Raw genomic sequence first — 10538 nt, forward strand, 5'->3', positions numbered from 1 at the left:
ACACCTTGAGGAGTTGAGTGTTTTGAGCTGAACCGTAGTAAGCCTGGTGCTTTAATTACCAGCCACGAAAAATCATCAGGATGGCCTCGGAGATTCTGAAGATGAATCTGACGCTCAGATAGTTTCTGTCCCTGACGCTGAATCTGGCCAACAATGAGCTCCACACATACAGCTCGAAATGCCAAGGCTTTCAAAGCAAGGGAATCCTGAAAGAGGCCTTGTCGAGAATAATTTTGGCACAACGTCTGTGTCACATGGCGATCAAAGTTTGCCGCAGCATTATTACAACGGCAATGCGCAAGTGCAGAATTATTCGGCTCTTCTCCATGACTCGAACTTGAACGCTTTTCAAACTTTCCGACCGGGGTTATATCTCCTTCATTTGATAGACGTTCCTTGAATTCTAATTGATTGTAATTGCATTCAGCAAATTCGTTTGCTTCGCTTTCAAATTTTTCGTTCAACTAATTTTACAAACGGCGCGCATGTCACGTGATTTCCCACGTTGTTGTTTTTGCCACATCAACTTCCGGTCGCTTAGTAAAATTAAAATTCAATAAAATTAAGCCATAATTTCCAAGTATACAAACGCACCGAATTTAATAAAACATTTATTCCATTCGGGCTTGTTGGATATGAGAATGGTTATAGCCAACGAGGACCGTAGGCTATTTACCATCTCATATCCAACGCGCGCTCATGGAATAATTGTTCATTATTTTACATTTTTACCTTGATAATGATGTTAGCAACATCGAAACGTCGGACAACTATAGTTTTATCATTTCTATTGACGTTCTTTGGGCGTGCCCCGAGTTTTGTTTGACTCCTAAAAGGTACAATTTACAACGGAAATGACAGCGTTTTTTATTACTTCTCCGAGCGCACCCTTACATGTAAAGTATTTTGACGGCTAAAAGCGCAATAACCATTTTCTCGTATTAACTATTATATGTACCCGGGAAAGACTCACATCTTTGGTCGGCGACTTTCCTTGCAACTGTCGGACTCTAATTTTCTTGTGGCCCTTCATTTCTTAATCCTACGAATCATGTCATCGTCATTTCTTTTTATCGATATCTCTCGGTGAATCTATCTTTCTTGTCATGCATGCGCAATGGCCGTCTTTAAATGTCCTTTTCACCTCTTCCGATGTGTCTGTTTTTTCATTTTGCAGTGAAGTTAAGGTGTGGCCTCTAACCATCAAAAACACACAGCGACTGCTCTGTGATTTCCCCAAATTATTGCTCTCGTCTCTTGCTAATTTCAGCTCTTTAATTTCCTCTGAAAACTCTGGCTTCAACTGAGTTTCTAAATCGCTTCCAATTTACTTCTCGAAAACACGGCGACAATTCATCTACCAAAAGAATCAATTAGTCGGTATCTCATTCTAGTCGGTCGATGCATCCAGCACATATTTTGATTTCGAAAAAGCCTTTTATATTTGCGGTCCCAGGCAATTCTCAAAAGATTAGGGAATTCGTAACAACAGAAACTTGAGTCGTCACCAAACCCCGACCAACGAACCTTACAAGAAAAATTCCCTCACCAGAATCAAGTTAGGCTACCCAGCCATCATCGAAAAGAACGTTGTTTCCGAGGGAACACAGGAAACGTCATGTAGGATAAACCGCCAGATGCTTCCAAATTACAAAAAAATACGCATTAGAAATGTTAGCTTGCGTAGCAGGCGTAAAACGGTGGAGAGGGGGAGGGAGTAGGGATGGAAGGGGGGTGTTCTCCTGATTCTTCGATCCCCCTTTACACCTATTTAATTTAATTGTGAAACTCAATATATAGGCTCTGTTATTTTGCACGAAAAATGAAAAACCTTCAGGTTATTGCTGCTTTTTGTTTTGCAAAGGACGGTGACTAAATTAATTCTTGCCTTTTTATTTTAGCCTCAGGTCATGAACGAAAGAGAGCTAAGAGGAAAGGAAACAAGAAAAAAGCTATGGCTAGCTAGAGTTCAGAGATTAGTTGAAAGCACTTAAGGGACATAAAGGGACGAAATGTAGAAGATAAGAGAACATTAAGTATTAGCAGGTCCATCTTAGACACTGACCCCAATAACTTCTCCTTATTACATGCACTCCTGAAATCGATTGTTTGTATTTAGTGCTTAGACCCTACCCACCATTTCAGTATATCCCTCTAACAAGCACAGAAATCCAGTATCAAGTATTCCCGGACTAAAATTAATCAAACATCACGAAAGCGACAAGCTGTAAACCTCTGTGCAGTATTGGAAACTAAACTTTGACAACACTCGCTATTTGGGCGAGTGACCCTTAACATGCACTCTCCCGGTGTAATTTTCACTCGGCCGGAAAGATGCATGTCTCCCTTCCCCCTAAAAAATCCCCGCAATGATTCAAAAATCATACGTTTGAGTCTCGTAATCGCGGACGACCATGCAGCTTGTCATTTCGTGTTGCACTTTCCTGTCTTGGTTCATTTACGAGAAACATCCTTAGGATCGCAGGGCCTTAGCTAGTAACAGGGAAACTGTGGCACTTTTTGAGTCTTTTTTTTCGTTTTCGTGGTTAACAGTTATCATAAACACCCTGAATAACTTTGGAAGAGAATTTAAACATGGATATTGTCTTAGTCATTTTTTTTCAGGGGCATTGCCTCAGTCATAATTTTTTCAGGGACATTGTCTTAGTCCAATTTTTTCTGGCTATGGCCACGTATCACAGACGACTTTAACGTCGTTTTTATTATCAACTTCTGACACTCCGTAGAAATATTTCGCATTTCCGTAGTTTTAATGGAAAAAACAGTTTAGCGAACAGCTGGCACTACCGGATTCGCATATATCCCTAGAATGGAGACATTGGAGTAAACAAGGCACACGAATACTGACGTTTTTCATTCAATGAAAAATCATACCAAGATAACTACAAAGGAGGCACTTTAATTTTCAAAACAGTTCATATTGATAAATCTTCGTGAGATTCATTTCTTAGCAAACAAACCTCCTTGTTCCTCTCGTGCGCCATCTTCAGTTCTCATGCGCACATTATCATAGAGACCAGCTGGGCCTGGGTTGTTCAAAGCCCGATTAACCTAACTCAGGATTAGCGAGAAGTTTGATTTCAGTTTTGTTACTTTTCGGTATGTTTTCATTTTATGTTGTTTGTCCTTCTGGTTTGAGTTTGAATAATCTCATATTTGATTTGTTCAACGTATGAGATGTTCGCCTAGGCATTATAGTTTGTTGGTAGGTCAGTACCGATATAGTTTTGACAGTGCTTACGTAGCTTGATTTCATAGCCTGGTCATACATGTCTCATTTGTTATCTCGCGAGAACTAGTATGAACTTTGTTAATTTCACCAGCTTTCACGCCATAGAATTCGTGGACTGGATGCTCGACATCTTTGTATGTAAGATGGGCGAATAAGGCGTAGCTCCTTCTAAAGCGTTCTTCGCAAACACGGCAATGTTGTTCACGAAGAGCGAGCACACGATAATCAAGCTGCTGCAATTCTCATCCACAGTTTCCGCGCTCTCCGCCATGAATGCCTGGTACTATGATCCCCTACTTGCGACCAAGACAAAACGGCTTGTATTTTTAGACTCGAGCTGGAGTGAAAAGGCGTAATAGATAAAAAGGTAAAAATACATAATACGATATAATTAACGTGTAAACTAGAAGATGGCTGAAAATGAAGAGGGCAATTAAACAAAGTTAAAAAGGCATCTATTTCCAATTGTTCTTTTGAAAACGCAGTCCTATCACGCAGTAGAACAAAGTTGTGGCCTCTCTACTAGTTGAATAAGGTACTTTGAATTACAGGTGAAAACCCATATTACAATACCATATATACATAGTAAGAAAGTTAAAACACGTTTTAAAACACATTGTACCAATATATAACTATACTACTAGTTACGTGCGTTCTTTTATCTTTAGGACAACCTGGTCTTGTGTGTCTATCATTTCTGAACTCTTCATTCTCCTTCTATCATCTCTACCGTTCAGGGGTGATTTTACTCAGTTCTCTGACTTCCGCAAGCCGGCTAAAAACCTTAATTCGACTGTGCAACTTGAAATCAGGCTAAAGAGAGTAATACAAGACACTGTTACCCATTATGACAAGCAAATTAAGTAGAAAAAGAAATTCTTTTCAATGCAATTAAGGAAATCGTGTTGGTATTTGATAATTGATAAAACACGACCACCACAACAGTGCTAAATCATAGAACTGATTTAAAAACTTAAGTCAGCCACACATATGCTTATGGAAGTGAGTTAAAAGGATGTTTTAATAACTTGTTGTAAGGCGTGTTTTTTTTTTTTTTTTTTGCGTGTTTTTATTTTTTCCTTTTCGGCTGCCCCAAAAGGGAAAGAACGTCTGATCCCAGCTTAATTTTTTAAATATCTCTAAAACATGTACATACCAGAGTATTATTTAATGTGGAAATTTGAGAGAACAAGAAATTCTCCGGGGACACGAGCTGCAGTCGTGTTTCTGCAGTTTACTCAAGTTCTCTCTAACTTTCACTCTTGTGGGCTACGTAAGGAGTTTCTCTTACATTTTAATCTCATTACTGTATCACTAAATGATCAAAGTTCTTTTATGTGGGTTTGTGTGGGATTGCATTTTGGCTTGGTTAGATCTGAATTAAAATTGCAATGTTAGTCTAGAACTGCCCCGGTGGATTGAAAACTAATCTGATACAGGCTTAAAAGTGGTAGGAAAACACTAGACTTTCCACAGACTCTCTATTTTCAACACATACTAAACAAAAAGCGAGCGAAGGGAGCCTGATCGCAAAGCACAGAGTGGTGGGGCGGGGAGGCCAACAAAGTTAGCCAAACTAACAATTTTTTCTCGGTCTCCACGCCCTGCTCCGTCAAGTCTCCAGTTTTGCACTGGCGTCAGTTTTTTTCGCGATTCTATCCACGCCTTCAAGGATCGAAGAAAAGTAAGAGAAAATAGAGGGCCGTGAACAGTCTAGGAAATACTGGCCTTATTACTTGATTATACTAATAATAATAATAATAATAATAATAATAATAATAATAATAATAATCACTTTATTTAAGTGTCAGTGTATTTATCATTTATCATGGCCAGAGATTCCGGACATCGCAACGGCGCACGCGCGAGGTTACTTGACAATATGGCCGCCAAACACTCGAAGGAAATGTATGGCAGAAATAAAACAAAATAAAATAGAGCACGTTCTGGCTTACCGGGAACAAGTGCCGCGATCCGGTAGAGTTCTTGAAAGTTTCCTCGGCTATTCTGATAAGTTGGTTTTCATCAACAAATGGTACTGGCCCTGCTTTTCATCGATGTTTATTTTCGAAGCCTGGCCCATACAATGCTCTGCAAAACAGAGGCTTGAAATCCCATTTTTGCATCCCAAGAAGATTTTGATCCTCTGTAGAAGACAACATAATCGGGATATCCCAAGTGCCGCGATCGCTTGAAGAAAAGCACCGTATGATGTACTATTTGACCAATTTTCACCTGCGATGCTGATTTCTTCGCTCTGCTTTTTGGTTTTAAAAAGCTTGCAAAATGACGGAAAGCAAGCTCGTAAACAGCCACGCTAAAATCCCCAAATCCGCTGTCTTTGCACGGCGATATTTCGGCTGCAAATGGTCCGATTTTGCTCCAAAAGACATCGTTTGAAAGACAGTTTTCTCTAGTTTTTACTTTTATGCAGTTACTTCGGTCAGCAGTTATTTACATACCCAACAACATCTTTTTGTACAACAACTTTTTCTGTAATGTCGTTGAGCCCGAAGTACGCCGTACTGAACAGCGGTATGCACCACTAAAATATGTACTAGACGTATGCCGCACGAAAATTAACAGACTCGATGTCCGGAATTTCTGGCCATGGGTCCTGTATCACCACAATGTACATGTCGATTAAGTTTTCCGGTTCCAGTGGTTGAAGAACGTCGTGCATTCGGTCACCGCTGACCGAAAGCGCGTGGGATCTGAGGACAAGATTCTCCAAAAAATCAAGTCGCCGCACATGTGCAGAGTAGTGCAACAGGCTCTTTAAGCCAGCGCATAAAGAAGAGTCTTTCTTTCATAAGTTTTATTTCACTGTAGATGTTTTTTATAATGTATATGTACATTAAATAGTTGTTTCCAGAAAATAAATTCTACTTGGCATGTACTTGTCCACAATGTATTTTGACTATTTAAAGGACATTTTATGTTGCTTGGCAACTGTGGCCTTTACGATTGCAGGCGCACTGAGTGCCTGCATAGGTCGTTACCCTCCACCTATCCCACCGCAGTGCAAAAACGATTTTAAAATTTCCACAACATACGGCCAATAGATGACTCGGGGTGTTTTTATCAGTTATTACTATTATTATGGTAACCTATCGTGAAAAGAAAATGATAACATCGTGTTTACCAATGATCAGGCAGATTTTTAACACCATGGTTGTACACTGCATAAAATCGTCTGTATAAGGAGCCTTCCTCAGGTCGTACACAGTCAGTATATCTATTGGTATAAGACAAATATAAGGATGCGGAAGGATGTATAAGGTCCGTATAATGATCAGTATATTTCAGGGTTGGCCAAGAAAAATACCAGGATCTTATACACTTGTGGCAGGATTCCTTATATGTCATTATACATGTCAGTATACATCATGTATACTGTGTGAAACAAGAGGTATACTGGCAGGTCTGTGGAAGGTGTGTATACGGAATTTTACAGCTGCGGCAGGATTCCTTCTATGTCAGGTCAAATGTCAGTATACAGTGCGTATACTGGAAGAATCAAGGGGTATACTGAACGTGGCATGGACGGGATGTGTACTGATTTCGTTTATCTTATGGACAATGACCTCTGATTTTTAGCTACAATGAAATTTGTTTTCGGGATTTCTAGTGGCAGGTTTTATGGGTATTCATTTTAAAATCTTAGCTTAGAAACTGATTCGTAAACAAACATCATTTACTTGTGTTCCTCTCCGCTGTTTCAACTGATAAGGAGTTTTCATAATGGCTCATCCAAATCTAAGGCTTGGAAAGTGCCGGAAACTTTTTTGAGCCTTAAGCCAGATGACGTACCCCCCATCTCCCCTCCTATTCAATGTTGCAAAATGTCGCGTTTTTCAAGGGAAAATAATACCTGATTTTCAACATTGTAAATGTGGACAAGGGGACAATTTGCCTTGAGGCCCAAAATTTTCGTCTGGGATTGTAGATTGGGATTGTGCGTGACCATTTTCCCCTTTGGCCTTCGGGTGTGTCAATATAAGAGCTAGATGGGTATGTGCATAAACTGCTTGAAACTATGTCCTTCGCATTGTCTGGGATAGACCGGGCATTGAAATCAGAGAGTTTTGGTCTGCGATAGGGAATTGTTTACCGGCAAACTGATCGGTGGGTGAATTTTAGTCTAGACTGGGAATTGACACTTATTTACAACTGAAGAATCCTTACATAATTTGAAATATAAATAATCAGGTCTAGTCATATCTCATACCAGCTGATTGTGGTGGTGATATAGTTTCTATAAAACTGGGTATAATTTTTTTTATATGTTTACTCTCGTTTTGTTTCCAGGAAGCTTGGTTCAAAGTTAAGCTACTTGCGTAAGAATTCAAGCTTATCCAAGGTGCGTCAGCCATTTTTGCGTCTGTTAATTGATCGCAGATGACGTCAAAATGTGTGATCGAGAATTTACTCTCAGTAAATTCAACGTTCTGAACTGCATTTCCTGTATTCCAATAGTTTTTTTTTTGTAGCTTACACATTCGACAACAGGTCAAATATCTGAAAGATGAAGTTCTTTGTAGCGTTGTTACAGAATTACGGCTACACAATATCCCTTTAATAGTATATATATCCTTTTGGTACAAAACTAATTGACCCACCCCCAAATGAAGGTTGAAAATTACATGACCCACCCCCCTTATAAAACATAAAAATTTTTCGAAACCTGAAGCTAGCCGTCAAGAGAGCAGTAATCGAGACCACTGAAAACGAGGAGGATGCCAGCTCCAGTAAAGATGAAGAAAGCAACGAGGAAGAGAGCAACGAGGAAGAGAGCAACGAGAAAAAGTCTGGAAAGGGAAAGAACGCGGGTGATCAAAGTAGCAGTGATCAAGACAGCGGAGAACGGAGCATTGATGAAAATGAAGAGCGAGCGGAACTGATGACGGTTGAGCAGCAGAGTGTATGGAACAGTACAGAAATGATTTTTTTGGCAATTTTAATAATTGTGAAAAGTTCACGATGAGAAATACATAATAGCCAGCTACAGTTCTTGTTTATAATCCATGGTAAATTTAAATTGCTTTTACTTGTAGTCTCGTAGAAGGAACAATATAACTGTAAAGTGCAAAAAAAAAGCACTCCTTTCATATTTTATACAATTTATACTTTTTATATGTTAAAAAAGGCAAAAAAGAAAATTTCGGTTAGATGTAAATTTATTACGTACAAAAATAAATTACACATCGGTAACGCTGCAACGCTTTAAATATGTGGCCAACTTTTGCAGCAGAATCAAGCTGTCCATTCTTAAAAACCGCACTTTTAACTAAGTGCCTATTCTTGGATTAAAATAGGATGATCCTCCCCCACGTGTCGCTGAAAATCGAACGACCCACCCCTTTCTCAGCGCTCGAAAACAGATCACCCACCCCCCCCGATGCTTTTTGATCAATTCCTAGTGGATTTTAAGGACGGTGCCTACTTTTGTTAGTGCGCTCACGCTCTGCGCATCAAGCAAGCCATGGCTTAAGCGCTACTCGCGCGCTGGCGTTGACATTGACGCAATCAACTATGCTACCAAGTACACAACGTACACGACTAAACTGAAAGCAAATTATTCCTACTGTGACCAAATCAAGTTAAATGAACCTGCACTTAAACCAGGAACGCCAGAATAGCAGCATATCGCTAACCACTAACTGTTAACGTCTTCCAGCTGAAAACCTAGCCGTAATCTGTCGAAAATTATACTGAAATCCAACTGTAAACATATACCTGCAGATAGCGTAGTGCGCACGCAAAACAAGTGCGAGACACGCAAATGTCTTACTTACTGGGAAGGTGACAGGAAAAAATGTAGCGGGCACCGTAAAAGTTTTCAAAAAAGATCAATAACTTTAAAAAACGCGTGGTTACCCCTACATTTTATGTTATGAAATGGAAGTGGCAAGCCTATTCAACACGTGATTAGTTTCTGGTTGCAAGCAAAACGTATTTAGACTGTATTTTAGCTGATCCAGAGGAAGGCTGTTACAGACGCTAAGGGCGCTTGTGCAACGATTTTGTCATTAAAAACATATCAAAAATGTTTTTTATTACCATTTGCCATGTAGTTTAAAGATCTTTTTAAATGTGTTTGCTTTTCTGCATGTAAAGGCGAATTCTATGGAAATCTGTGAAGAAATGTCCTTCCTTTCTTTTTTCAGGAAAATGCTGATGTCAGCATTTTTGTTGAGATTCAAGGCAAATTATCTCGAAAAAATGCGTGGCTACCCCCATCTTTCTTTGTAGATTCCAATAGCCCTTGCAAAGATCTACTTTTTCGCGCGGTCCTAACCTGGCGCAAAAACCTTTGCAATTAGTAGGCACCGTCCTTAAAGTGCTGTTTCTACAGCTTTTATCTGAGTAGTATTGTGTACTTTAGGTTTGTTTTCTGAAAGGTTTTTACACATGGTGATGGCGTTTAATGATTTATATCACGATTAATTGAGCATTTTTGTGAGTAAAAGTTTCATTCAAAATCAAGGGAACTTCACATTGAAAATTTTTTTGGGATACTGGGGTAAAAAAACAATTAAGAAGTAATGAGTTAACTGGTTGCCTCTTAGGAATACGTATTGTCAGTGGTTATTGCTTTTAGCCCACAACTTTTTTTATGGTGCTACACCTTCTCCTCTTGTGGGAGGCGCGGTGACCTCATGGTTAGTGCACTCGTCTCCGGATCGAGCGGTCCGGGTTCGAGCCCAGGCCGGGAACATTGTATTGTGTTCTTGGGCAAAACACCTTACTATCACAGTACCTCCCTCCACCCAGGTGTATGAATGGGTACCGGCGACCTTAATGCTGGGGTAACCCTGCGATGGGCTAGCATCCCATTCAGGGGGAGTAGAAATACTCCTAGTCGCTTCATGGCACAGCAGCCGGGTTATAAGCTCCGGCCTGATAGGTCACTTGGCTCGTATGCAGATTTATGACTTATTCGTTAAACGTGAGACAAATTACACTCTCAGGAAAAAACTGTTTCAATATTCCTTGCCCCAAGGCCAATTTGAAATATTGACTCACTAGACGCATTTAAAAAAACAATTAGGAAAATGCCACGTAAATTTTATAGTTTTTTAATAAAGATCTTTCACCGTTTTATAGTTTTATATTTTATCGCATTATTTTTGTAATCAATAGTTCTCCTCTTTGTAAATGCCCTTTAGATAGTCTTTTAGATAGGTTTTTAATATCTAGACACGACCACATCAGCTTTGCTGTTTTATTTTTATCGTGTATAAATAAATGCTTTACCTTAAACAAGTAATGGTAAAAATAA

The 10538-nt window shown here is 39.5% G+C and overlaps 1 protein-coding gene across 10 annotated transcripts in view; it reads left to right on the forward strand.

The window, feature by feature from the left end:
- Positions 1-10303, forward strand: part of LOC110059758 (uncharacterized) — a 150709-nt gene extending 140406 nt beyond the window's left edge. For 9 of the 10 annotated variants that reach the window (XM_089285871.1, XM_089285868.1, XM_089285867.1 and 6 more), the window contains one exon: positions 1902-6152. In XM_089285871.1, coding sequence (XP_089141997.1) covers positions 1902-1966 — 65 coding nt within the window. In that variant the 3' untranslated portion in view covers positions 1967-6152. Of the gene's footprint in view, positions 1-1901; positions 6153-7564 lie in introns of those variants that run through there. The other variant, XM_089285864.1, reaches the window with a different exon arrangement.
- The last annotated feature ends 235 nt before the right edge of the window (positions 10304-10538 follow it).

This window comes from Orbicella faveolata, unplaced genomic scaffold (genome assembly GCF_042242905.1).
Source record: "Orbicella faveolata isolate gen_17 unplaced genomic scaffold, um_ofav_v1 contig_13, whole genome shotgun sequence".
Classification (NCBI taxonomy): domain Eukaryota; kingdom Metazoa; phylum Cnidaria; class Anthozoa; order Scleractinia; family Merulinidae; genus Orbicella; species Orbicella faveolata.